Here is a 27,595-nt window from a genome sequence, read left to right as displayed (position 1 = left end):
CCACTCACAAGCTGTAGTACCATGCCGCCCCTCAGACTTATCATTAGAATTAGACATGTCGTTTACGATGAGCTGAGAGTGCCTGCGAGTGATCAAACGGTTAATACGAGAGAATGAATGACAGAGGACATTGAAAGAACAACGCAGGTGTCATCTAAGTTTGCTTATAAGAGTATTGACTTGCCTGCGATAGGCCAGGCTTTAACGGTTGGCCGTCCTGGGAAATAAAGGAGAAGTCCCCTGTGGTTTCGCATCGCATTCAGGTCGTCTAGGCCTTCCACAACAAAACATCAAAAGAAACAGGAAAAGCAAATCGAACCTTTCAGCATATCCCACCTGTGTCAGCAGTACATTCAGCTAGAAGCACAAGCAAGGTCATATACTCAAATTGGTTTATGACCAACACAGAAACTGCACATAGTAGGAAGGTCGACTTTGATACTTCCATATTGTTTTCAATACGTTTTTGTTTCCCAGATAATTCATGTTTTTAGTGTTCTCATATCTACTCTGTTCAGTTCGTTAGAAAGATTTTCGGTGTATCGCGTGAGAAGGAAGTAAAAGAAGGCAAATAAGGGAATAGTAGTAATCTGACAATACGAGTAATCTGAAATGTAAGGTATGTCTCATCAAGTAAAGAAAGATTTATCTCTAAGGAAGAAGAATAAATGGTGATTAAAGAAAGAGGGAAAGAAGATTAGTAGAATCCTGTAGGTTGAGACATCAGTCCACCTCCATTTGGTATACCACCATATGGACCACCGCTATGCCACAATCAGACCCGAAGATCAGCAAGCAGTCTTTGAGATAGTTCAATGCGTGAACAAGAGATAAGATGGACTCACGTTGGTCCACCAATCATCAATCTCTGACCTAATCCACTACCCATCAACGAAGGTTCATTATCAGGTTCCTTTTCTGTCGTCTTGGCTTTCAACTCTTTCACTTCCTTCTCCAATGCGGCGATCTTGGTAGATTGATCACGTTGTTGCTGTAACTTGTATGGCATTGAGTAGTCGCTCAAACCGAATCTCCATGACTACGTTATCCAACCAAGTCTATTTAGCAAGTGCACAATCCGGTGTCAAACCGGGAGTGGAGGGACTCACCATCTCTTCAACGAAATCTGGTCGGACCAATTCGAAGCATACATAAAGTATAGCAGCGAAAGCATCTTTGTTACCGATCGAGACGAAGTAACCAGCTAGTTCCTCTGCTACCGAGATGTCTTTGCTTGCTGCAGCGGTTTCCAAAGCATCTCGCCATAATCGATCTGCTTTAGCAAGACCAAGCGATTCTTCCCACATTCCGTTTAACTGACATAGGAGATACACATATCAGTGACCATCGTATGCGCTGAGGTTTGTCTCATACAGGGTGGAGGGAAACGATGAGATAGAGAACTCTGCTACGACTCCATACCATTGGATTGTGGCGTGTTCTGGCATTTACAATAGACTCACCCTGTAAAGCAACGAAGCGATCCTCCTGAACTCCAACAACTCATGACTCTCAAGCCTCTTTGCCAATTTGATCGCATCATATTGATCATGAGTCTCCAAACTGCTTCGAAGAGTAACATGATCCTCCTCTTCAATCAACAAGTCGTTGTAAGCTTCATTGACAACGGACAAATTGAGTTTCTGAGTGGCGATAAGGTAAGGTTTGGCGAGAGGGAGGTGATCTTCAGTCTGGAGGATCTTGACTACTCGTCCGTGGTCTAGTCGAGGTGTTAAAGCGGCTAGGAGATCGGGTAAAAGAGTGGGCTATGTGATTTATACAATAGACATAAGCAATGTGACCAAAAGATATTGACCTAAGTATACCTACTTGACGAGCAAGGTAGAATGATACAGCTTTATATGCAATCTCCATGTTCGCGACCTTGACGATGACCTTCTTGAATTGATCGTGATCCCAATCACCAAGTCGTTCCATCATAGCCAAAGCAGCATTGTCAGGTTCGTCTGCAAGTATATCACGTCAGCTAAGGGTCCTTATCACTGCGAACGCAGCTCACCATAGACGATGTATAAGAAAACAAGCTCTGGCCACAAATGAGCTTGCTCGGCAGATTTGATGACTTTAGGCTACAGTACAAGGTCAGCTGCAGTACTACGGACCTATCAATACGATTTGCGCAGCTTACAATGTTAACTCGTTGCCAAAACAGTTTGAGGTGTTCCATGACTGACAAAACTTGTTAGCTGACATGACCGAACTGGACAAAGACAGCTTACGTTTCTCAGGTCTGTATTTAGCGTACAAAACACTTAGTTCAGTGAACATTCCCTATCACAGATATATATGTCAGCTTTCGCTTTACCCATGGGCCGGCTTGCGAGAAATAGCTCACCATATGGGCTCGTTCTAACCCTAAACCACCTTCCATCAACGAGATGATCTCATCGAAGTAACCATTTCTTTCGTACAACGACAGTAAAGCGGGTAATTCTTCGGCGTGAACCTACACCGGGATTGGCATGGATATGAGCTTGTGCATCCACGGAGGAAGGAATACAGGACTGAAGCTCACAATAAGGTTAAGACCACAAATTTGAGCCAATCTGAATTCCTTCTTATCGACACAAGCAGCGTTAACCTGTTTCCATACCCTGACGATCAGAAATCCAAGATATCAGTTCTCGCACTTCTACCACTCCGGGATAGGGGTGTTCACTCACTGGGTATTACCAGCTTTCCTAGCAGCATCTACGGCAGCCTGGTTCTCCCCAAGGTAGATCAAAGTAGTAGCCAATCTTGCCCAATTCGATATCGAGGAGAATAACAATTTCGATGCTTGGTATAACTCGTCTTCGAAACACTTCTCTCCTACTTGAAGGATATCCGCTACATTGGTCATTCCCAGGAACTCTTCCATATCATGTAATCGATCCGTCTTGGCGTAGGCGTATGCCAATTCAGTATCGATCTTGGGTTCTCTAGCTGTCTTTCGAGCCATTTGAAGGAATCGGACGAGATCTTCATGTTTGCCTGCTCGGTTGGCGATTTCAATCACTTCAGCAAAGTTGGATGGATCTTCAGCTTTGATATATGAGTCAATGGCATCTTTGACCCTCAGACCATCCAATTGAGCTTTACCCAATCGACTCCATACGGCAGGTTGGTTGATCTTGTTGGCATAGGCGAATCCTCGATCGATAGATACCATATGTTCGACCAAGACGTTCATGGCCTCAGCGTGCATATCATGCTTGGAGTAAATGGTGAAGGCTTCTTCGTACAGTCCAGCTTCAGTAGCGACCTTGGCAATAGCATCGACATCGTATCCCGATAACTTGTTGATATAACCCATGACTTTACCCTTATCGTTCTTGATGGCAGTGAGGAACATGAGAGATTGAAGAGATTTATTATCGCTGAATGGCGAGGGCTCAATGATGATCTTTTCGAGCAATTCAAGTAATGGTCCGTGGAGCTCCATATGCATGAAAGCTTTAACGGTGACGGAAACATCGTCGGGATCGGTGCATTCAGGAATAGCAGTAGCGATAACTTGATCCACAAGTGCTCGTCGGTGGATACTTTCGGGATCGAGCACTTGGGTCCAGAGATCGATTTCTCTTCTCTTGACGAGGTATCGAGCTTGGTGCTTGTACATTTGGTTCTCGTTGGTAATGTTGATTAACTCGTCATCACAAAGACCTTTAGCATAGGCGATGTAGGCGAGGTATGGATCTCGTTTTTCGCAGTATTTACCAACAATCGCAGGATCGTAAAGATTGTTCTCTTTAAGGAAGGCTTCAGGGTTGTTGTTGGAGTCGATAGAGATTTTAGCGATAGCATTGTAGACTGAGTGGTCGGTAGATCCTTGTTCAACCTTGGTGTTGAGCCAAGGAAGGATGAGTTTGAGTCTATTCCTTTTCTCTACCTCTTCTACTAACTCATCGATGGGGAAGGTACCGGTGACGGAAGCGAGAAGATTCTTGATAGTCTGTTCCTCGCAGTCGACATCAAGAAGACCACCAATGACCTGAGGAGTTCTAGCAGAGTTGACTCTGGTGACGTAGATCTCGATGAAATTGGTAAGGCCGTTCTGGTAAAGGTAAAGAACGAGATCGTGAACAAAGTCGAATCGGTCGCAAACGATGATGAGGGGAAGTTGGTCAGAAAGTCTGGCTTCTTTGAGGAAGTTCTTGACCTTTTCAGGGTTGTAGAAGTTACTTTCTCGACACATTCGCTCGACTTCTCTAATTTGACCTGTTCTGGTAGCAGCTTGGATGTACTTGAAGTGTACTTCTGGATCTTCACTGAGGTTGACCACAGCACCAAGGTAGTAGTAGAGACCTATACATAACAAGTCAGCTACTGATGCAGTGAAACAACTGGAAGTAGCTCGCCTTCCGATGATTTGTATTGCTCGAAGAGCTCAATCAACTTGACGGGACCAAGCAAGTCAGAGTACTTGGAAGCGATTTGAACGACAAGTTGAAGGTTTTGTCGGATGTTGGTCTTGAGCATCTCATGTAAACAAGCGAAGGATTGTTCGACCGTGAGTCGACCGAAGAATTCAACAAGCCACTACGAGGTCAGCAATGAGTCTTACATATGTTCACTCACGTCTTGGTTGAAGAGTTGGGTATGTACGACGACTCGTTTGATATCGTTAATATCTTCGTAATGTTCGAGCGCCTATCCATTTCAATCAGCAAATTTTGGGTCCTATAAACTATGGAATACTCACTCTTTGCATAAGACCAGCTTTCTCAGCCAAGTTGGCTATTCTAGGTCTATCGTAATGAGTGAACATCTCATTCCCGAGGATGGCATCAGCAACTTGAGGAGCGCTGACGAGGTTCATTTCAAGCAATCTAGTCTGTAGAGGTCCCTGTTCAGGCTTGTTGTCCTTGAGAGCATCAAGGAGGATGGAGGTAGCTTGTTGAAGCATGTTCTGGGACATGAAGATATCGACGATTCGATCGAGGTCTACCAGTGGCCCACTCTCATCGTTCACGATCTGAGTAGCGAACTCAGCTCCCTTATCTGGGTTGATCCTAACGAGATGTTGAAGGAGTTGAGCATAATCGGGAGTGTAGTTGACTTTCTTGGAGTAAAGGACGATCTTGTCGAATTGACCAAGTTCAGCGAAAGCCGCGACCACCTTGTTGGGTACGTTGGCTCGGAGGTAGACAGAAAGAGCAAGGTTCATGTCGGCCATTCGACACAGATCACCAAGTTCTTCACTGCACTCGAGCTATATACGATGGTCAGCTCGCCCTACCTGACCGTAGACAAGCAGCTTACCTTGCTCTCCTTAAGCCATTTTTCCAGCAACTGTTTCTTCCCTTGCTGGATCACAGGTCTAGCTAATTCGAGGGATTCGTACTTGTTCAACTCTCCTTTCTCAAGCAGGATACCGAAATACTGCAGGATTGGTGAAAGACTACCAGGTACTTGAGGAAGTTTCTTGAATGTCTCTATGGTTTGGGGAGTTCTAAGAAGCCCTCGAGGAGAGTTGGCGGCGATCTTGGCAGCTTCAGAGTATTGGCCGTTTTGGATGTATAGCTGGTATTGCTGTTGTATGATGTGGTCTGCACCGGGAAGACCAGCTCGAGTAGCAAGTTTGATAGCGAGTTCAGGGGAGTTTATCACCTCTGCGAGCAAGTCGTCAGCTGGAAACTTAGCAAGAGTCATGAACCATTCAGCTCACGTTGAATGTATGGAACGATAGTGTCCTCGTCCACGCTAACACTGAGTACCTGACCCTTCCTGTTCACACCGATGATACCTGAAGTGCTTTCATGTTGAGCAGTCGTGAATATGGTTTCGCCTGAAATTCGGTTCATGTAGATACATTGACCAGTTTCAATCTCGTAAAGGTGGATGAAACCGAATTTGGTGACGAGGTAGAGGATACCATGTTTGGGTGAGACCTGAAGAGCGACTGGGAAATCGTTGGTAGCTTCGGTAGGGAAAAAGACGTCTACAGCTTTCTTCTGGAAAGGTGGGTTGGGTGCTTGGTGGCCGATTTCAACGATGTGGAGCTGCAAGACCGAGCGAAAGAGAAGAATCGGATCAGCATTTTCTTGATTTCGTTCAAACAGAACTAGAGGACAGAGGTCAAAACAGGAAGAAAAGCCCAACTCACCTTGGCACCATTAGCATGTCTAACAGCGAAACAGAACAACTTTGAATCCTGAGAGGCACCTTCCTGTCTGACAGTAGCGAAAGCAGCAGCATGACCTTCTATAGGTTGCGATACACCTCTTTCAACCGAGTATAGCTGCATGGCTCCCTTGATCTTGAAACCGTTTTGTCCTGGTTGACCTGCATTTGGGTTTGAGGAAATTCCAACAACGACTAACCATTTCTCATCTTGAGACATCCGGTAGTTGATAATCTGGTTGCCTGCAAGTGTTGCGTGTCTGTCGAATATCTTTTAATACCCATCAAACACCGTTAGCATTGCGACAAAGAGTGGTAGCGAACAGCCATCCATGAGGTAGTGGAGGTAGAAAAGATCTCACCTTGGTAGGAGCAGCTTGTCCATCCATCACTTTCCAATGGTAGACCTCTCTTTCAGTGACGATACCAATTGTAGTATCATTAATCCATGTCCAGAAAGTGACATCTTCATTCATCAGATGAGCTCCAATCTTGGATTTGTTACCTAAGTTGAACACCTGCAATTGTCGACCGGCTAAGGGAGAACAAATAGAAAAGGTGAGTTAATAAAAGTGAGCTAGTGAGTCCGCTTCCACGAGAAAAACAGCTCACCTTTCAAAGCTAGGATCTTATCTCCTGCTCGAGGGTTCATAATCGCCGAGTCGGCGGTGACTGGAAATTAGAAACAGGAAGCGTCAGCAATGAGACCCCGGCATGGTTGAGTATTTGCCATTCATTCCATTTCTTCTCCTTTTTCACCACCAAAGGAATATCCAGCTATCTACCCGATCATGGTAATTGCACCGCATCCTTCATCTTTAGCCTATTGACCATCGGGTTCCCTCTCCGTTCAAATCCCCGCACTGTGGTTTTTGATACGGACAAACAGAAGTTCAACTCACTTGGTCGTCTGACGATATCGTTCGAATCATTCAGATTGACAATGACCACCTGAGGTGTATCTATTTGTTCCCTCACACAGATCCATGCGTCCGATTCGAGCGTGAGTGTTTGGAAGGAAATAGATGCCGGTTGGATACCCAGAGCCGTGAGCTAGCATGGATATGGAAGATCAGCATACATCTCTCCAGCCAGACATAACACAGCAGGTGATATTGTATTTGGATTGGTTGGTGCATTGGGTAGGACAGCTGAGGAAGGAAAGGAAGTTTGACATACCTGAAGGTGCTCGGTGAACTATTCAAATCCCAGTTGTTAGCTACAATCTTCCGTATTTTGCCAGAGAAGGGGTAGCTACTCACGATGATGGGTTTCTCAGGAGCAGCCATCTTGCTACACTACTTCTGAATTGGGTGGAGAGAGAAGGGGAAGGAGCGGGTATAGTACAGATAACTTCTCTTCAACTGATATTCCTTTTACGTGAGAGATGAGGTATATATGATATTTCTAGGAGATATATGTGGATCACTCCGTCGATCGTCTGTCCAAACTAAGAGTGAGATGCTGGTATGATGGATAGGATGGGGAAGGAGAAGAGGAATGTGATGAGTATGAATGATAACGATGTGAAGTGAAGGAGGATGGGATGTTGACCTTGTACGCGCCTGGCCATTGATGACGATGCACGCACTTCACATACCCACAACCATGAGGTAAACACGTGGCGGATTGATCGGAAGTTTATTCATGTGGCACTCCCTATCTTAGCGACTACGCTGGTGGCTCGAGGATAAAGGAGAGGACATCCCATGATAAGCATGGGATTGTAGATGAAAGGAAGATTGTCCTATCTCAGAGCGAAGGATGAGTGGTAATTATACTCATGCGAGTCCAGCCCTCATACAAGACAGCTAAATCACAGTCAGCTTGGGTTTTTGTGACTTTTCACTCCACTGATACCTGGACTAACCTACATTCGTGTCGAGTACTCATTTATCTGAATCGAGTCGTGTCTTGCTCACTGCAGGAATAGAACAGCGAGAACAGAATTGAACACTGGTATCATCATGTAAGGTATAGTCTTTTCCATAATTTACTAAGGCAGGATGGTACAGAAACATCTTCAGGTTGTAAGATGATCTCTGGGAGAGAAGAAGCATTAATGGCGTGGTCTTCCTTGAATATTATCAGGTCGTCCGAGCCGTATGATCCTTATACTCCTCAAAGCCAACCAACCAAGGGAGGTAAGTCACCTAGTCTAGCCATCAGATCGTTGCAATCATCTGTGTATACATCGCACCGACAACTTGAGGATCTCGCTGAATTCCAAGCCTCGTTACTACAAACAGCTTTCCGGCAAAATTCAGATTCACTCGAACCGCTCAGTGGCTCCACCCCGTCGACCAAGGGTACAGACCCCCAACGGGCTCGACTGGATGCGATCCACGCTGAAGTAGACGCCACCAAGAATATCTTACATAAGAATATAGAAGGGATGGTAGAGAGAGGAGAAAGGTTGAATCATCTTCAAGATCGGACCGGTGAGTTATTGAGTTTCGAGACTTAGTCCTCGTTATGAATGTTACGTTTTAATGTTAGAAAGTTACGACCAGAGTTGGAATGGGATTTTCAGATAGGATGTTTCATATATCTTCACATTTCCCCACATATTAAGAAGATGGAATATCGTCGTGGTTTCCTTCGTTCCCATTTACGTTTCTCCCTCCATCTCATTTCCTGGGTTTCGATTTTTTATGACAGATCCAAAGCAAATGAGAAATCCAAGTACAGTACATACTAATTCATAATCCCTTTACCTCACTATACGATCCATCCATATCATAGAGGAACTAACAGTCTCAGCCCGTACCTTCAATACCACCGCCCGAAAAACAAACAGAGCAATGTGGTGGAAAAACATGAAGGTGGGTTTTGTAGAATCTGTTCTTCGTACATCACCTTAACAATACAATTCAATCCTTTACGCGACTTCATGATTTATTACAGGTTTTGCTGATCATCTATCTTATCTCAATGTTCATATCGTATCATATGTAGTGGACAATAGCCATTTGCGTATTGGTGATAATCATTATAGCTGGTATAATTGGAGGTGCAGTTGGTGGATCGAAGTGATTCACTTGTACTACCTTTAGGTACTTTTTTTGATCCGTTCGATGTTATACACCCAACATTCCATAATGAGTTATACAGTGTTCTCAGATGAGTGCTGTATATATATCGTGCATGAGATGGTCTATCGTATGTCGATGATATTAAATATCCCATGTTTTTTCTAGTTTTGATTAGAAAGGCTGTTATAAGAGTAATAAATTGTCGAGGATATGGTCAGTTCGTCAATCAATTAATCAATCATTTATTCAGTAGGGTCATACGTTACGCGCAAGAAACGATTGATCTATACATCGTGGTATACAGTCCTTGATGCATGGTATAAAGTATATCCTCTTCAAAGAGTAACGCTAATTCTCCACCAATCTCAATACAGCGACACTCTCCACATGAGCGGTCTACAAACGTTAAAAACAATGATCAGCCTTGACCGGTCCACAGACAAATACCCAACGCAATCCAATCCAATCACAACAGTTCATAATCTCAGAAATTACTCACCTGAGGAAACAGATCAAACCCTCTCAAACTTTCTACCACATATTTCTTTCCAACCCAACTGGCACTTTCCCTTATCAAGTACCCTACATCCCTAGCTTGGGTATGGACATTACAAGATACATAGACAATAGTGAGGGGTTTGAAGACCAGTAATTGGGTGAGGAACGGTTCGTCGCATCCTTTTCTTGGTGGCTACAAGATTGCATGGATGACAAGTGACAAGTCAATCAAACGCATTCACCTGAAGGATGGAAGTGGGTATTCTTCGAGATATGTTGTCAGAAGAAATATCAGACCTGACACAACTCACATCAACGACCACACAGCTTTTCCCACCTTCAAAACCCTTTTCCCCCAGCCCTCCAAATATATCCTCCGCTTTACCACATAACCAAGTCGTCTTATCTCCCAATCCATTCATCTCAGCATTCTTTTTCGCAGCAATGATCGATTGATCTGAAATTTCCACTCCAGCAACTCTCTCAAACCTATCCGAGAGGGTGATTCCAAATAAACCCGAACCGCAATACGTATCGACCAAGTGAGTAGGTAATTCTCCAGTATACCCTTCTGAGGAAGGGAAGATGGCTTCTTTGACGTATTCAGTCAAGGGGACTAGGATCGAATTGTTATTCTGGAAGAATGATCCAGCGCTGAATGAAAATAGGTATTTGCCAACTTTCTCATATACGTCGAGTTTGTGGTTGGTTATTGCGATGTGTTCTTCTTCTTCTTCAGTAGAAGCTGAAGAGGAGGGTACATAAGGTGATTCGGCGGTTGGGATAGGTGAGGGAGTGGGTAGAGAATCTCGGAGAAGGATCGTAGCTCCACGGGTGAATGAGAGGATCGTACTGACAAGGTCAATAAGGGTCAGCGAGCTCATTTTAGAATTAAGGCGATGTTGAAGCATAGATAAGATGTAAAGGGAGATGATCGCAAATCTCGGCATTCGAGGTGTCGAATTTGTCAACTCACTCCTGTACCCTCTTCCTCTCCTCCGTCAACTGCTTATTCAAAACAGGCGTTGCGATTGGGCATTCCTATATCACATAACATAAGAATTTCACTTCGGTATGCTGAACAACGGAGAATCCCCTTCCCAAGGAAGGTTATCACATATATTGCATGTTCACCAGATTCCATGTCGTATGAGGCCACTAAACTCACCTCTATATCCAACACCCCAGGTTTCCCTTTCCTCTCGAACCCAATCCTCGTTTCCCATCCCCTCTCCTGCTCATGCCCATCCTCAGCATTCATCTGGCCTTCTTCGGTAATCGCCGTGGCCATTGCCTTCTCTTTCAATTGTCTCTGAAACCATTTCGGCGGGGCATCAAAATGAGGTGTGATCTTCGTTCGGTATTGCCATTGTTTGGGAGATCCAATCGTGGGTTGTATAACCGGTAGTACAGTTGAGGGTAGATTGGAGAAACGCTGATAGGCTAATTCGACGGTACGTTTTTTGTGGAGGAGTTGGAGTGGGTATGGGACAGGTTGAAGTTGACATCCTCCGCTATTCAAGTGACATCAGTTGTCAGCGGTTCAGTCTTATAGTGAATATCGCATTTCAATTGATTTGGTATGTCACGATTTGTGAGAAGTTCAAAGACGCAAAAGAAATGACGATCCAATCATATCCTCACAGCCAACAGACAGACCAACTCACCACTCTCCAAAGTATTTACATCCCCCCTCAGGGTACTTCCTCCTGTCACCTTCTCCACCTCTATATTCCTCACTATACTCTAATATCTCCAACAGATCCGCATAACTAGATAACCTATCATGTTTGAATATCTTCACCCGTATTTTATCTCCGGGATGAGCAAAGGGAGTGATGATAGCCCAAGGTTTGTTTGATGAGTTTGGGTATAAAGATATTGATTCGCCTGGATATCATAGGAGAATCGTTAGTCCACAGTTCCTTCGTTACACGGAAGGATTGTACATACAAGACAAAACATTCTACAGGTAAGAAATTGACTTACCGGAAACTGTAAATGCTCCTACATCAAGAACCACCTCCTTGTACAACTCCAATCCCTCCGGAGCTTCCCATTCGCTCCCATCATTCTTCTCTAAAATCCCATCAACAACCTTTGGTCCGAGGAAGTCTCGTATATCATGGAAAGTTACATCTGCCGAAGAGTACTTTTCGGGTAAAGTCCTCTTGATCTTTCTGTTTTTCTTCTTCTTCCCCTGGACCTGCACAGGCTGGGTTTTGCTTGAAGATGCAGTGTTAGAGGTAGATGGTCCATCTTCTTTCGGTTTTATAGTTGCAGATCCATTCGTGTTAGGTAGGAACTCTGATTTGATGGGGGCTTCATTGATCTCTGTGAACGAGTTGGTGGTGATTACATCTGGTTTGGCGATAGATGATTTCAACCGTTTGGCAGGTGGTGAGCTGGTGGATGGTGATGGTGGGGCAGTTGTCATTCTGCCGAGACTGTTCAATGATCTGTGGTATATAGTCCGAGTGCTTCTCGACAGGATGGTACGGAGCATGTACCTCTATGCTATCTATATATTGAGTTTGTATTGACGAGAAGGCTGCCCGATGAATGGGTCTGTCGATAAATTTCAACTTTTTCCTCGCCCAATCAATCTGTCAACATTTCAACTTGGTAAGTGGTATCCTAAGTGGGTAACCCACATAAATTGTACCTAGATCAGGCCGCGTCAGTCGCGATACCAGACCCATCGAATGAATCGTCATTTCAGTCCATTCAACAGTTCCATATCACTTCCTCCTACCTCATACAGCAACCAGCATACACACCCACCATGGCATCTCCAGAAGCATCCTCATCGACAGCTCCCCCTGCTCCTGCTCCAGCTGCAGCCCCAGAGCCAACCATCGTAGCTCCAGCGGGTATGCCAGCGGACAAGTACGAAGCCATTAAAGGATATCGAGCTGTACGTCGTATCTTGCCTCGCATCGTAGCAGGACATATGTATACTGATGAACATCACATGAGTAGAAAGTCAAAGAACATTCAAGAATGTCAGAGAATCTCAAACAAAGTGTGTCAGCTCCAGATATACTACATCCCTCAAGTAGCGCCTAGCTGATATGTTAATGGATATAGTCCGATTGAACATACGAACCCTCTCGACGGATTTCGATAAGACAGAAGATGATATCAAGGCATTACAGTCTGTTGGACAGATCATTGGAGAGGTGTTGAAGCAGTTGGATGAAGAGAGATGTGAGTGTTGCGTATAAGCATGACATCTCTCTGTAGGTCTACGTATTCAAGAAACTGACATTGGTTGAATGGCTCAGTCATCGTCAAAGCGTCATCGGGACCTAGATACGTGGTATCTTATAGACCTACTTTACCAGCTGCTAAAGTGAGCTTAATCCGGAGCGCCAATGAGAATACGTCACGAAGCTAACATATGGGTATTTCAGCTCAAAGCTGGTGTTAGAGTATCACTGGACATGACAACTTTGACAATTATGAGAATCCTCCCCAGGGAAGTTGATCCTATGGTAAGTGAAGTGTTCTTCTTTCTCATTGAAACAAATGTCGCTCTACAGATTGGAAGTAATGCTGATTGTTTTACTTGTATAGGTATACAACATGTCCCTCGAAGACCCAGGTTCAGCATCATTCGCAGGTATTGGTGGATTAGGAGACCAAGTAAGAGAATTGAGGGAAGTGATTGAATTGCCTTTGATGAATCCCGAACTATTCGAGGTAAGTTGGCAACACATCAACGAGTTCTCAGAGGACTGACAGCTCATTATTTGATGCTCAGCGTGTTGGTATAAACCCACCAAAAGGTGTATTGCTGTATGGTCCGCCAGGTACAGGTAAAACACTGTTGGCTAGAGCTGTAGCAGCTACGCTCAATACCAATTTCTTGAAAGTCGTTTCTTCCGCTGTAAGTATCATCCTTTTTGACATTAACCTCAACTATCAATTTGTTTTGGGGTCACTCTTGCTTTTCTTTTCGCACTGTGCTGGAAATATACTTGTTTGAAAGAGATGCTGACGTATTCTGGTGATTCTTCAGATCGTCGATAAATATATCGGTGAATCAGCTCGTCTCATCCGAGAAATGTTCGCCTACGCCAGAGAACATGAACCTTGTGTGATATTTATGGATGAGATTGATGCCATCGGAGGTAGACGATTTAGTGAGGGTACCAGTGCCGATCGAGAAATCCAGAGGACGTTGATGGAGGTGAGTTTGTGCAAACTTGATGAAAAATTGGTTACTTTTCACTACTATGATTTTTCTACTTACCATCTACCCATCTACATAGCTTCTGAACCAAATGGACGGATTCGACTCCCTCGGCCGTACCAAGATCATCATGGCTACCAATCGACCCGACACACTTGATCCAGCATTATTGCGACCAGGTAGATTAGATCGTAAGATTGAGATTCCCTTACCTAACGAACAAGGACGATTGGAAATTTTGAAAATTCACGCCAAAGGTATAAATAAATCGGGTGATATTGATTATGAGGCGATAGTCAAGTTGAGTGACGGGTTCAATGGAGCGGATTTGAGAAATGTATGCACAGAGGTAAGTAAACATCATCCTGAACCTATACAAATTTCATACCGCATGAAAAAGAGAGCTAAATATCGGTAATGACATTCAGGCCGGTCTATTCGCAATTAGAGAAGATAGAGATGCGGTGGTTCAAGAAGATTTCATGAAAGCGGTTAGGAAATTGAATGATGCTAAGAAGCATGAGACCAAGATGTGAGTTATACCTCCCATCTTCGACTACAATGGGTCACAGTCGCTGATAATATGGGTTAGGGATTACAACGCTGTTTAAGAACCATCTGTGATCGTATTGTAGATTCAATGTATCTAGATGGATATGAAGAGCATATATCAACATTAGAACATTATTAACTAACCAGTGTTTGAAGAAAAGATCTTATGGCATATACCACCTTTCCTCTCTGCGGTCGTAAAGAGATGTTTTGGAGAAAATTGACCTGACCCACTAATGGTCGTTCTCTTAGAAATCAAGGCCATCATTCGGTGCTTTACTCACAATATATACTACTCACTAACACTAACGATAAATCATGACGAGGATAAAATGTCGGCTCTGATCTATTGGTTATTCCAGCAAACAGGAGGATGCATCTCAAGATCTATTCAGCTGAAACTCGATTACAGTATTTCATAATCTGAGATTTGTAGCTTAGGAGAACATGCACAGCAACTTATCAACAGAGTTCGAATCTCCCCACGTCCCTGTCCCTCTCCGTTTCACACACCATGACACACTGCGTATGCAGGAACCTAGGCCTATCAAATTCTGGGTGGACCCATCGACGATGGAGGGAAGAACCTCCCCGAAGCCGAACCCGCGTGACTCATCGCATACCCATCTACCGAGTAATCCCCAGAATCAGACCTCACCGAACCACCACCCGTTCGACGTCTCTTGGGGGGTTCGAACCCTCCTTGGCTTTGGGTTGGTGAACCGGTGTATGATGATGTATATTGGGGTAAACCACTAAATCCGGTCATAACACTGAAGAAAGGATTGGCCGGAGCTGAGGCATTACCTGTTCCAGTCGATGATCTTTGAGCTTGTAAGAAAGATTTAAATCTATCTTCGGAACTTTGTCGACCCATCTCTTCAACCATAGCTTCAGCATGATGTTCATGTGAACAAGTGCCTTTAAGCTGTCCATCCGTGGTCTTAACATTCAACTGCCATAAATGTTCTTTACCGACTATACGAGAGATTTGAGAAGGACATTTGGAATAATAACAAACTTCGTCTGTCCTGGTGAGATCGGGATTTTCAGATTTGAATTGTAAATATCTGAATTCACTTTCGAGATATAAACCATATCTGTTATTGTTATGTTCGACCATCTTGGCTTGTTCACTCTTCAACCAGTCCACACGACCTTCGTGGGTGTTTCCTTTTTGGAGAAATGAAGGTTCGATCTGGGTGTATGAGTGATCTTGAGGTGGGGGGATATAATCTGCGTATACCTGACCGATCGGACCGTCAGTCCAATGATCATGAGTAAGATCAGTGATCATCCTATCCGGTGCAGGTATCTCGACATCTGGTTCTAGAGTAGGAACACCAGTTGAACTTCCACTTGCAGACGCAGCGGTTGTCGATTTGACAGATCGTCTTTTGGGTGGTTTCGTGATTAATTTTCCATCGTGGTCAATACGGACTTTAGTATTATCTTGATCGGTCTTCGTCAGGCAATCGAACGCACATCGAAAACTACAGACAAATTGATCATGTTTCTCATTTGCAGTTCCTTCAGGACCTGCATACGGTACGTTCAACGGCCATTTCCCCCATCGCGAGTCGTCTTCGGTACCCACGATGGACAACGTACAAGTTGTCTGTTGAATTTCGGCATTTTTTTCGAGTTAAGAAATTCGGGAATGACCTTGTGACCATACGTACCGCTACATCTTACCAAGTCGGTGGGCTTCAAACTATTTTGCCAAGTGAGATTCTTCATTGAAAAAGGTAAATGATCGTCGCAGTAAGGTGCGCCATAGTGATAAAGGTTATTGAAAAGACTTGATCTCCCTTCAGAGTGAAGGTTAGTGAAAATTGCGTCTTTGGTACGAGCGGATCTATGACCCAGTGGGTCCTGGTTGGCTTTCGATAACGTGCAATTGGCATTACTACAGTCGCCTAAAAGAGGTCGTAAATCTACCACAGACGGATTTTTGTATTGTTTTTGGGCGATCCTTTCGTCTAAGGCCTGACTGACCATCGAAGAGAAATCAATTACTTCCTCGATCCCAGAGGCAGATGTTGTAGGATATCCATTGGTGTTCCACCCTCCGAAATCTTGCCTGTTCCTCTTGAACACCACAGCTTTTTCTCCTGTATCGGACATTGGAAGATCAGCCATGTTACAGATTCGTACGCTGGACTTACCAACGTCCTCCTCTTCTTCATCCGATGAGAATAACGTATGCTGAAGGCTCTTATCTTTCCCGGCTTGCGATGACATAGCGTACTGAGTTATATGAAATGTCAATCTTCAATCTGATATAGATAATAATCTCAACTTAAAGCGGATGCCTTGAACGAAACCAGTGTGTCTATGTATTAACAAACATATTTTTATATATATATATATATATTGACGGCAAGTCCGAAGCAATCGGATAAGAAATGGTTAATTGGACCACTAGAGCGAACCATCGAATCCTTTACCTCGCTGGGACATCCGGAAGGCGGTTCTTGGAGCGGAACAAAGGTAGTAGTAGGATCTTCATCAACTATGGTTCTCAGCAGATACTTTGCGTCATCATATCTTTTACAAGAAGACGTGATGTAAAGGAGCTGAAAGAGTCAACTTCAGCCCATTTGACCTTCTATTATCGGCTCGCCTTCCAACGTCGAGCTCGATCAATGACAATGTTATGACAATGTCAAAGATCAAAGGTTAATACATGTTACATACTAACTTTACAACATACACAACCAGCCACAAGACTTATCAGGTTGAAAGGTATTGTACAATGGACCGGGGAGGTAGATACCTATCTGTATTAGTGATGGGGCGTATAAGACACTCTACTCAGCTACAATACTCCTTTCCTCCTTTCGCAATCTCTCTTCCTCACTTCTCCTCCTTTCAGCTTCTTTGCGATGTTGAGCATCTTCGTATCGATCCTTCCATTGTTGTTCTTCCTGCTCCTGCTTCTTCAACTGATTATGCTGTTCAGAACCCTGTTGGGGTTTTGCCGCTTGACTGTGCGCTGGTAGTAGGACCGTTGGTTTCTCGTTGACAGGAACTGATTGCTTGCCAGCGGCTTCCTCTCTTTCTGTCTGCTCCTTCCTCTCTTTCTCGACCTGTTTCTTCTGTTGTTCCGCCGCAGCAACTTGGGCAGCTTTCTCCTCTTGGACCAGATCCTCCAGCTCAGCTGCCAATTCATCGTCGTCCACCTCGACCCGCTTACCGCCCATGGCAAGTTCACCTCCGATCCTAACAGCTTGGTCGATCTCCTCTTGGTCGGCCATAGCTTCCGCGAGAGCATCGGTGGTAGCTGAAATTCTATCAGGTGAGAGTGATGGGTCGGAAAGGACTGATCGAAGTGTCGAAGTGGAAGTTTCGTATGCAGCCATGATCTAAACATAACGCAGTCAGCAACCTGTCATTCTGTTTTGATCGAACGATCAGTGAGCATTGCGCTCACCTCTACATCACCCTTAGCCTGATCAATGCTCCTTATTACAGCTCCCAGCTGTTCGGAAGATGCGATCCGCTTAGCCAGTAGATCTTCTAATTGTTTCTTCGATCTGAGATATGATAAAGCAGCGTTCTTCTGCCCTTTTGCAAGTTGTTTCCTGGCTTTCTCCTGAGATCTATACAAACAGGTGATCAGTATGCAACAGATACTGTAGGGTAGGTTGGTATGACGTACTGAGTGATCTGCTCTTCTATACCGAGAATTTGCTTCTCGACTTTGCGTTGAGCATTGATGACAGAGATGACACCTCGATCAGCATCAGTGATAGGATGGTCTGAAGGTATCTGATCGGGTTCTAACACTTTGATGATCTATGAACATCACGCTCCAGTATCAGTGAACCGTCTCATTCTATTGTCATTACAGCAAAGACTCACTGATCCATCTGTCACTACGACTCCGCAATCCCTATGTAACCATTTCACGAGAACCTCTATATCTTTAACAGACAATTTATGTGTACCTTCAGGTAATTTTTTGGAGCTTGGACTAGCAGGGAAACAGACTTCTCCATACTCTTCTCTGAATGATTCGAGAACAAATAAAGCATCGGTATAGGATTGAATAGGGTTCTTCGATAGATGGGAAGTGAAAGAGGAAGCGGATTGCTAGAATCGTTTATCGCATGGTCAGCCTACATGTTATCATCTAAAGTAGCAGAAAAATTTGGTAACCCACCTGTAACAATGGTATATGTACGTATTCTTTACCTTTACCATACCTTGACCACAACGTTTCTTCCTTTTCCACCTTGTCGGCTGATGATCCGAATGGATTCAGCTGCGATACAGCCCACCATAATGGTCTGCCGATGAATCTAGAAGTGAGCGACGGCGGGGCATGCAAAGGTGTCAAAGAAGTTGTGAAGTGAGGAAGGGGATGCAGTGTAGGAGGTGTTGTTGATGCTAGTCCTTCCTATACCAATCATGAGTTTCGCATAGAATCACATGCTATTGTAAGCTGACTCACAATAACACCACCAATCCCCTTTGGTCTTCTCCCATGTTCATCTTCCAATCGACCTAACAGCGCATCATCCACTTTTAATATCAGTCTATCCCCATCTTCACCGTTGATCCATCCTGTTCTGAGTGTTTCTTCGATCACTGAAGCCCACCACTGCGAGTTTGCAGCATAGCCTGTGGGATTAGTGGTTCGCTGAGAGGATGTGGACGCGTATAACGCGTGTAGTCGGGCTGAAGATGGAGGTGCAGTCGGCGGTGGAGAGGTCTTCAGGAATGGAGGGAGAGCAGGATCAGACATGATTAGGTCGGAAGAACAAGCTGTGTCCTTTCAATGGAGCAACAGCGGGATGTTATGCGTATGCAAGAGGTAGAAATGAAGGAAGCCATCAAGATTAAAATTTCTGATTGTTGACACCTAACAAAAAAACTTGATGGTGACGTCGTGGTGAATCGGTGGCAAATTACATGAAGTGGCAGGTAAATGATTTCTTTTGAGTTGAATAGATCTGTACATCCGTGAACAGCATCGTAAAATTGTGGGATTGTTCAGATGATCAAGATCTCCGGAACGCTCTGATCCTATCGCTCCATTGAGAGTGTACGACAGGTTCACACAAACACTCGGTTGCGTGAGGTAACTGCGCCGCGCTGCTTTGTTCTACTGAAGCTTTAGATGCATTTAGGAGAAATCAAGCCCAGCAAAGAGCGCGGATGGAGGAAGATTTTTAGTAAGAGTAAAGGACATGGGTTGATCTTAGGTTCTAGTAGGAGAATGTATGAGGACTACAATGTTCAACTGTGTGTGCAATCACAACAAGGAATTGGTCGATGTCGACAATTCCTGTCGGTCCCATTCGTAAAATGGATAGGTGTAATAATTGAGATAAATCACTGATATGCATGGTATAGTATTAAGTGATACCAGTCGAAATCAAAGTCCATCATTCTAAGAAAAGAAATCCTTCGACGTGATAAATGAAATACAGATATTAAAGAGTTCGTTTATGATACAAGGATGAAAACGAGGAACTATTCATACCAGATTGAAAAATCATTCAGCAAGATGGACTGGTCACAATTATAATGGGAGAAGTGTTAGATTTTACTCACGAAAATAATCAATACACCGAAAATCTTCAACATCAACCATCTATTACTTGATATACTAGCGTAGTACTTTAACAGTTCCCTTTGTGCTCCAGTGACATTACTATGATATCGTCCAAATCAGTATATCGTATACCATAGACCATACACCCGATGTACACGCGAGACTATTCTGTTCTGTTGTGGGGGGAATGTGGGAAGAGGAACGGTAAACTCACGCAGCGATATCCGTCGTGTCGGCATCAATCCTTTGTACCGTCTCCCTCTGCTCAGCTACCATTCCCGCCAATTGAGAGAAGATGGATCCAAGCTCTGCAATGGTAGATTCGATAGATTCGATGGCGGTAGATCGAGATTGGATGTAATCGTTCTAATACAGAATAGACAAATCAGTCAACAGTCTCATGATCTCATGAGTTGGTCATAGTGCATTCTGGAACAAAAAGAAGATGAGAAACAAGGAAGAACCCCAAAAGTGCTACACTTAGATCTTGATCTACTATTGATTTCTTATGTTTCTCGGATGTGTAGGCTGGACGAAGGAAATAACGACTCACCTGCTGTTCGACCAATTGCATCTGCTGATAATCTCCTCCTTTGACGACCCCACTCTCACCCCTATCCCCATCTATATCCAACGCGAGGAAATCCGTCTTTCCATCATCTGGGATGGGCGAGGCTCTGTTCTTGCCTTTTCTGTCGAACCCTGAGCCTGGACCGCCAGATTGGGAGAAGAGGAGGGAGTCTGCGAGTCATGACTGGTCAGCAAGAAGTATTATACAACCTTACTGTGCTTGAATCTCTTCGTAGTGGTCAACTCACTATTCGATGGAGGTGGTAAGGAAGCGTTGGCGGCGGTGTGCATGAATTGCTCGGTCCGGTCTTTACTCGCTTTCATATTCTGCGGATGAGAAGTGTTTTTAACGATCAGCAAGGAAACTCATTAGGAAACTCATTTGGTATTCAGATGTAATGGATAGAGTAGTTTGAGCATTTTTTGTCTTCTTGAAGCTCTCATCCTTTCTTATCCATTCGATGACTGACTTACGTCTCCACGGTCTACCCACACACAAATATATATGGGTAGATATACTCCTCTAATCTCCCACACAATCGCAAAGGTTCTCCTGTTCACAAGAAACCAATCGCCTTACTCACCTGAGTTCTCAACTCCAATACATCCTTAAATCCCATACCCATATTCGCCAACCTACTCTGCAAGAGCATCACAACATTACTATTATGTTCTTCCACCTGCTTCCCATTATTTCCTCCACTGGATGCATTGGGTTTCTGACTTCGGACGTATGATTGTAGGGAAGCGATCTGGGTGTTGAGCGAGGCGATATCTTGTCGGATTATATAGGTTAATTCGGATATCTCGATGGGTCGATCATCAAAGAGTGTTTTCCGTTTGGCCACTGTGTTGAGAGAATGGAATCGAGCATGATACGGAATAGCGATAACAAGGTAGAGAATTGAACAACAGTGAGAGTTTGGTTGATCAGCACATTTAATCTTTTACGAGATATTCAAGATGTAAGAGAGAAGAAGCTACAACCCACGCTGAGCCAATTTCTGCAATTTCAACGTTGTGTTATTTATATCCTTGGCTATGCCACTTGCCATCCTACCGAATTCACTCTTACTTCCACCTCCTTTCACAGCTGATGAACCATCTTTACCATTGGCAAGGAGAGGTTGTTTCAATTCTTTATCTTTGTTTTTGCCCTTGAGGTTGGTCGAGGAAGAGGAGGCAAGGGAAGAACGTGATTTGATGGAGTTTAGGGTGGAATGGAATTCGGATGTACGGTCTTTAGGGGCCATAGTGAGGGGTGGTTTACTTCAGTTGCTGGTCACAAGGGAAGAGCAGTGGTATGAATGATGTATATGCTTCACTTTGAGATATCAAGATACAAATAGAGATAGAGATAGTAAATAGACGCGCTGGCAGGATGAGCAGGGGGTGAGTGGCAACTTGTGTTCGGTGCCACATTGAATGATATCGCCGTAATCCCGATCTTCAACTCCCAAGTAATGAATGAATGATAGCGATAACATCAACGACAGCGACAGTAACATCAACTCATAACATCATCGTCAATCATCGACTGAAAAGCAAAAACAATACCACCCACAATCACTCGCACTCACACTCACAGGAGAGGAACCTTGACAGGAATCGACGTACAGGACATCATCGCAGCAAAGAAAAGAAAAAAAAAATCAATAACCACCAATATCATTATCAACCATGTCTCGTGTATCTCAACCTGAATTAAAGAGTGAGTCGAACTTTCCTTGTCAATTTGACGTATGGAGTCACTAGAGAGAGGGGCACTTTCTATCAGGATGGAATCTTAACGTATTGATGCTGACCAAATCACTGCTCATCTCCAATTACGCATTTCACACTTCCAACATGTTCGATAACCAATCCTCCGCCTGTTCATTCCCTTCCTTTCACTTCTCTCCCTTCGTCTCTACTTAAACCACATCCTCATTCATACGTACCACGAACACAGAATTCATGGACAGACGATGTTTCCTCAACCTCCAAGGTGGTAGACAAGTATCAGGCGTTTTGAGGGGTTTCGACATGTTCTTGAATTTGGTGGTGGATCAGGCGCATGAGGAATTGGGTGGGGGTCAGAGAAAACCCTGTGGGATGATTGTGAGTTGATGTTCGGCTTATTATTTCATAATCATTGGGTAGGAAAGAGGAATGGGCTGTGAAGAGGATGAGGGTCGTGCGTGGGTAATATGGAGTGGAAGGTCGGAAGAGGAAATTCACAAGCATGTCATCTGAATCTGGATAAGCCGGTGTGCATGATGGTATGCAGGATTACGATGAGGATGTGAACTTCATCCATGAGTGGGCCTGAACCAAAGACGAGAGAAGCCCAATCAGAATGAAGAGTATATCTCATGCTGGACGAAGGGGAAATTGGAAATGAGAAGATATCTAGATCGATCCTCAGCTGTCTCACCTCACCTGGTCTTGTACTCCGTGCAACGAACATGAGGGGAGAGCTTGAAAAACACATACACCTTGTAGTCTAAGATGAGCTGACTTTAACATGTTTCGTCATCACAGGTAATCCGAGGAAACTCAGTATCGTCGATGGAATTACTGGATAGTATGAAAGTGTAGTATCACCTGTAATGGAGGTTGTAGGCGATAAGAAAAAACCTCTAGGGTGGTCAGGAAGAATAAGCTCGTTGAAGGAGACTCCTCAAGAGAGTGAGAAGTGACATGAAAAAGTTACATCTGCCGAATGATAAGAAGTGGTTTTTCTTTCTCTCTCTTCTATCTGTTCATGTACATTTACGATATATTACAATGCATTATACCACATCCCATGTACAGGTCCCCTCGTCACATACGTGACGAGCAACAAAGTCTTGACACGAATCGAGTCATTGTCCAGGCCGGATGAGATATGGATATGGATATGAGTTCTATGTATAACGATAAACATGAAATAGATAGAGCTCGTGCCTGACATCTCATCTCATCTCATCGTGAACAACAACTTAAGTCCTGTTCGTTCGCTGCTATTGATCTCTTCTGTTATATTCATCTTCATCCTCACCAGCATCGATTCGAGATACTGCTCATGCACATATAGCCAGGTATCAAGATGGCAACCTATACGTTGACCGAGCCCGGCCCGATCCTCTGTCGAAGACTTGGACTCAGCTCAATGTCAGTCCCGCAATATTATCGTCATAGCTTACGTTGGCTTATCAACACTTGAACAATGCAGGCGCAGGAGCCGACCTACAATCTGATCGGATCCATGTAATATGCTCAACAAGAACAATCCAAAGTTCAGTATGGCCGTCCCCATCTCCAGATGTCATACACATCTCATCGCACGGTCATCCACTGACCCTCGACGGAGACCAGGGTTGCTGGGCAAATGGAATGTTTCACCCTAAACTATGCGGTACCTCGTCTACCATCAACGATGAGATCAATGCTCATCTATTTTCGGCGATGTAGGGTGAGGAGACAGACATTCTTCCTCGGCTCGATTGCGATCATACTGTAACGCAATGGATCAAGGTGCTTCAGGTTTGTTTATACGTTCATACGATACATGGACGATGCGCTCTTACCGCAAGCAACGATGGATAGATAGATGACCGGATGCTCAAAATTATCTATACAGTGTACCTTTCGACCTTTGGATATCCCCTCAATCAATCCTTCCAATCCCAATCTCATTCGAACAATTCCTCCTTTATCTTTCCTTCATCTTTTCACTCTCATACCCTCTTCAACGGTTATATATCGAACTCCCTTTTTCAGTCATCTTTGTGCCTCTTCACACACACACTTCCCTACACAATCAAATTGGATCCAACTCTTTGTCACTCTTTCATCACCTTTATGAACCTTATCCCATCATGTATCACCCTTCATAATCTTGTAGCATCTCATTTGGACACCATTGTATAAACTTTTGCACTCCTATATCGTCTTTTCACCTATCCTTTTCAGCATGTCATCTTCAACACCCTCCGGCCCAACTTCAAACTCGACACCATCCTCATCAAGATCACTACCTCTCCCACATGCTCCCTTCAGCGCTCAATCACAATCACAATCTCGATTCTCATACGCTATGACTTCACCTCCTACTCCAGATCCAGATAGGTTATTCTTTCGTCCACCTCATGCATCTCCTGATCCAGATGTCACCTCAAGTACCCCGGAGAGGCAAGTCAACAATACTTCGATGACCAACTTGGTACTTGGCGATAACAATGGTACCGGTCAGAGTGGTGGAGTAGCAGTAGGATATGGGATGGATCCTAAGATGTTGGCTGATATGTTAAGTCCACCTGAACCTTCAAGCTCAAGCTCGAGCTCATCCAAGAGGAAGAAAGGAAAGGAGAAGGAAAAGAGAGTGAAGAATAAGACATCCAACAACTCGATAAAACACCGAGAGCGAGAAAGGTATAATCCATCACCACCTAGTACACCTCCTCCAGTCCCACCTAAGAACCTCTTACCACCAAACACCACACCGAAATCGGCACGAACCACCACAAGTCTCTCATCATCACTATCACTTGGATATTCGGATACCACCCATTCCCACTCCCACTCTCATTCTAGACATTCTCATTCTACCGAGATCCATTCACCTAAGAAAGCGATTCATGGTCGTATGACATCCGCTTCATCTCATCAATTGAACCCCAAACCATCCTTAGCAAGTTTATCAGGTTTCTCACCAAGTCAACCAGATTTTCAACCGAATTATCAGATATACTACGACCAAGGGGAGCATGAGAGTTGTCAATCGATATCGACGAATTATCCAAATCCATCCGAATCATTCGAACATGAAACCACTCTTGGTCACGGTAGAGAAAAGTTACAAGCTAGTCTAGCAGCTTTACCATGGGCTGAACCACCTCCTCGTCTACCATCACCTAACAAGCTCAATTCGCCAACAGGTGGGACCGGATACAGTTCTTCGACTGTTCGAGCCGAAACTCCTCAGAGGACACCTACATACTCCTTCTTGGCTAATGATCCTTCGGTATCGGCTTCTACGCTGTATAATAATCACTCTAGAAGACCCAGTGCGACTTCGTCGATTAAAACTCATCTGACTATGTCACCTATACCTGAAGCTAATAGTGGACCAACCCTGGGTGTACCACAATCACCCAGTGTATGGTCACAGTCTCCGTCTCAGTCTCATGACTCGTATAGATCATCTCAACAAAGTGGATACAGCGGTATGGCAGAATTTCAACCTTCCAGTTCTTCTGACCCAAGTGGTAAAGATAGTCAAACTTCACCGATATCTCAGGATATGTCATCTCCCGGTTTAATCAGCCTGATGTCTAATACTAGCTCAAACACTAATCAGAGCGGTAGTGTCAATCACGATAGATATCCTAGTATAGGTTCAGCAATGGCCACCAAAGCTTCTTCCTCAACTTCTCACTCGAATGCAAAATGGTCATTTGTCAGTCGGTCCAAATCAAGTTCGACGACCAAGTCCTCACGGAGCAAATCATTCAAATCTGTTCATTCTGCCAAATCGTATAATTCCAAAAGAGGTTCACTAAGTACATTAGGAGGGCATGGAGGTAGATACGTGTTGAAAAGGTGGGAGGTGATACAGAATTTTTCGAATATCAATTCGAGCAATCAGCATTGGGAGGTGTTAGATGGAGAGGAAGTTCGGAAGAAGGAGAATCAAATGGATTTGAGGTCGTTGGTGGGTAGAGCTTGGGTATTGGAGAGGGTTCTGAGGAGTGGTAAGAGGGTGAGTTATCGTCACTCAGCCACCAACACTTCAGAACATTCGCAAAGCAAATTCCTTTTCGGTAACTCTGATTGAATGTGGAGATTGTTCAGCTAATCATGTCAATCACCATAGGTATCCTCACAATCTTTAAAGATTATACGTCCCTTCACACCCTCATCATCTGCTACATCATCCCCCATGCCAACCAGACCGCCTTTACCCCACTTACCAGCGAGTTCCATATCAACCACCAAACATCGTCCGTCCTTATCTGTTTCAGTGTCAGTTCACCCTTCTCGCAAATCTTCTCTACGGCACTCTCACATTCCCGGTAACAAACATACCCCAAGGAGTAAATCAACTTCTAGTTCCAATACCGGCACGAGCAGATCCAAGTCTCATAGAGACAGAAGAGGCTCAGTACCTTCGATAAGATTGAGGTTGGGAAAGAAACTACGAAGAACTGAAAGTAGGGAAGATATCTTTACTGAGATAGGTTCGTCGGAGGAAGGGGGAAGTAGAATTCACAGTCGTGATAATTCTGTTGATTCTCATGATCGCGAAGAGAGGGATTATCCAAGTGTACCTTCACCCAAACGTAGATCAACCTCTGAGAAAGAAAAACAAAAGGGAGAAGATAGAGTAGGTGGCAAAGGTGTGATTGTTTTTCCCGAAGAATTATCCCCATCGTCGAATGACAATATACACAACAATGAAAAGAAAGATTCACCACCCTTACCACCTAAAGACCATCAGTATGGGAAGAATCGAAGTGGATGTACCACACCGAACTGTCTCAATATCTCACCTACCTCTCCTACTCCACTATTACCACATCCTGATCCGACGTACCACACTCATACCGGATCCCGTCATTATGATCATCCACAGGCAAATTCGAATTCAAATTATCTTATCCCAAATAGTGATACGCAAGGGTACGATCCAGAAAAAGGCGAAGGAGATGTTGTACTTCGTTATTCACCACAATCACCTCATTTAGGTCATCGATCGCCCAATTGGAGGAATCGTCAATCAGTCATATCATACATCGAGACGGGAGTGTGGGAAGAGAAACCTAAAAATCGATTTAAAATTCTGATAGGGGTAGGAGCGGGGATGGTGGTTGTGTTGATTGTGGGATTGCTGGTTGGGTTGTTAGTCAAAAGGAAAGAACAGAGTGATTGAGTGTTTAGTCTACCTGTTCCATGTTTTCTTTGCTATTGATATGGCACGCATTTGTGTAATTTGTTTGATTTCGGCTTTCGTTTTGCTTTTGTTCTAGTTTATCTGAATTTGTGGGACATTGTTTTGACTTTTACTCAGGTTTCTCTCATGCATTG

The 27,595-nt window shown here is 44.1% G+C and overlaps 9 protein-coding genes across 9 annotated transcripts; 4 read left to right on the top strand and 5 right to left on the bottom strand.

Moving 5' to 3' along the window:
* Window positions 1-697: 697 nt before the first annotated feature.
* V865_006401 (uncharacterized protein) lies at window positions 698-7,415 on the bottom strand (the record flags this gene model as incomplete). The annotated part of the gene is made up of 22 exons (XM_066230160.1): window positions 698-764; window positions 846-1,039; window positions 1,110-1,316; window positions 1,464-1,766; window positions 1,831-1,967; window positions 2,021-2,090; window positions 2,150-2,190; window positions 2,241-2,292; window positions 2,357-2,467; window positions 2,537-2,615; window positions 2,685-4,308; window positions 4,362-4,482; window positions 4,582-4,653; window positions 4,706-5,215; window positions 5,266-5,615; window positions 5,672-6,005; window positions 6,110-6,397; window positions 6,489-6,661; window positions 6,739-6,798; window positions 7,029-7,179; window positions 7,306-7,323; window positions 7,389-7,415. 22 exons carry the CDS (start codon window positions 7,413-7,415, stop codon window positions 698-700), a joined length of 4,989 nt encoding a protein of 1,662 aa, XP_066086257.1.
* Window positions 7,416-8,161: 746 nt separating this feature from the next.
* V865_006400 (uncharacterized protein) lies at window positions 8,162-9,162 on the top strand (the record flags this gene model as incomplete). The annotated part of the gene is made up of 3 exons (XM_066230159.1): window positions 8,162-8,567; window positions 8,872-8,951; window positions 9,085-9,162. 3 exons carry the CDS (start codon window positions 8,162-8,164, stop codon window positions 9,160-9,162), a joined length of 564 nt encoding a protein of 187 aa, XP_066086256.1.
* A 347-nt stretch (window positions 9,163-9,509) lies between these two features.
* On the bottom strand, window positions 9,510-12,096 carry V865_006399 (uncharacterized protein; the record flags this gene model as incomplete). Its single annotated transcript, XM_066230158.1, has 7 exons — window positions 9,510-9,557; window positions 9,661-9,852; window positions 9,971-10,511; window positions 10,636-10,700; window positions 10,828-11,173; window positions 11,327-11,549; window positions 11,649-12,096. The coding sequence occupies 7 exons, from the start codon at window positions 12,094-12,096 to the stop codon at window positions 9,510-9,512; spliced, it is 1,863 nt and encodes a 620-aa protein (XP_066086255.1).
* Window positions 12,097-12,444: 348 nt separating this feature from the next.
* On the top strand, window positions 12,445-14,393 carry V865_006398 (26S protease regulatory subunit 10B; the record flags this gene model as incomplete). Its single annotated transcript, XM_066230157.1, has 10 exons — window positions 12,445-12,576; window positions 12,642-12,684; window positions 12,750-12,869; window positions 12,947-13,014; window positions 13,076-13,156; window positions 13,239-13,364; window positions 13,426-13,551; window positions 13,684-13,854; window positions 13,937-14,206; window positions 14,286-14,393. 10 exons carry the CDS (start codon window positions 12,445-12,447, stop codon window positions 14,391-14,393), a joined length of 1,245 nt encoding a protein of 414 aa, XP_066086254.1.
* Window positions 14,394-14,956: 563 nt separating this feature from the next.
* Window positions 14,957-16,653, bottom strand: V865_006397 (uncharacterized protein; the record flags this gene model as incomplete). Its single annotated transcript, XM_066230156.1, has 3 exons — window positions 14,957-16,027; window positions 16,105-16,523; window positions 16,578-16,653. The coding sequence occupies 3 exons, from the start codon at window positions 16,651-16,653 to the stop codon at window positions 14,957-14,959; spliced, it is 1,566 nt and encodes a 521-aa protein (XP_066086253.1).
* Window positions 16,654-17,222: 569 nt separating this feature from the next.
* V865_006396 (uncharacterized protein) lies at window positions 17,223-19,162 on the bottom strand (the record flags this gene model as incomplete). Its single annotated transcript, XM_066230155.1, has 6 exons — window positions 17,223-17,777; window positions 17,846-18,014; window positions 18,074-18,210; window positions 18,277-18,507; window positions 18,578-18,814; window positions 18,869-19,162. The coding sequence occupies 6 exons, from the start codon at window positions 19,160-19,162 to the stop codon at window positions 17,223-17,225; spliced, it is 1,623 nt and encodes a 540-aa protein (XP_066086252.1).
* A 704-nt stretch (window positions 19,163-19,866) lies between these two features.
* Window positions 19,867-21,798, bottom strand: V865_006395 (uncharacterized protein; the record flags this gene model as incomplete). The annotated part of the gene is made up of 7 exons (XM_066230154.1): window positions 19,867-19,893; window positions 19,975-20,074; window positions 20,190-20,341; window positions 20,529-20,716; window positions 20,794-20,872; window positions 21,130-21,392; window positions 21,537-21,798. 7 exons carry the CDS (start codon window positions 21,796-21,798, stop codon window positions 19,867-19,869), a joined length of 1,071 nt encoding a protein of 356 aa, XP_066086251.1.
* Window positions 21,799-22,225: 427 nt separating this feature from the next.
* Window positions 22,226-23,125, top strand: V865_006394 (uncharacterized protein; the record flags this gene model as incomplete). Its single annotated transcript, XM_066230153.1, has 3 exons — window positions 22,226-22,256; window positions 22,497-22,645; window positions 23,069-23,125. 3 exons carry the CDS (start codon window positions 22,226-22,228, stop codon window positions 23,123-23,125), a joined length of 237 nt encoding a protein of 78 aa, XP_066086250.1.
* A 1,357-nt stretch (window positions 23,126-24,482) lies between these two features.
* Window positions 24,483-27,440, top strand: V865_006393 (uncharacterized protein; the record flags this gene model as incomplete). Its single annotated transcript, XM_066230152.1, has 2 exons — window positions 24,483-26,270; window positions 26,385-27,440. 2 exons carry the CDS (start codon window positions 24,483-24,485, stop codon window positions 27,438-27,440), a joined length of 2,844 nt encoding a protein of 947 aa, XP_066086249.1.
* Window positions 27,441-27,595: the final 155 nt, after the last annotated feature.

Source organism: Kwoniella europaea, chromosome 2, assembly GCF_036810445.1.
Source record: "Kwoniella europaea PYCC6329 chromosome 2, complete sequence".
Taxonomy (NCBI): domain Eukaryota; kingdom Fungi; phylum Basidiomycota; class Tremellomycetes; order Tremellales; family Cryptococcaceae; genus Kwoniella; species Kwoniella europaea.
The sequence above is the reverse complement of the archived record's forward strand: the minus strand, read 5'-3'. Positions and strand labels throughout refer to the sequence as shown.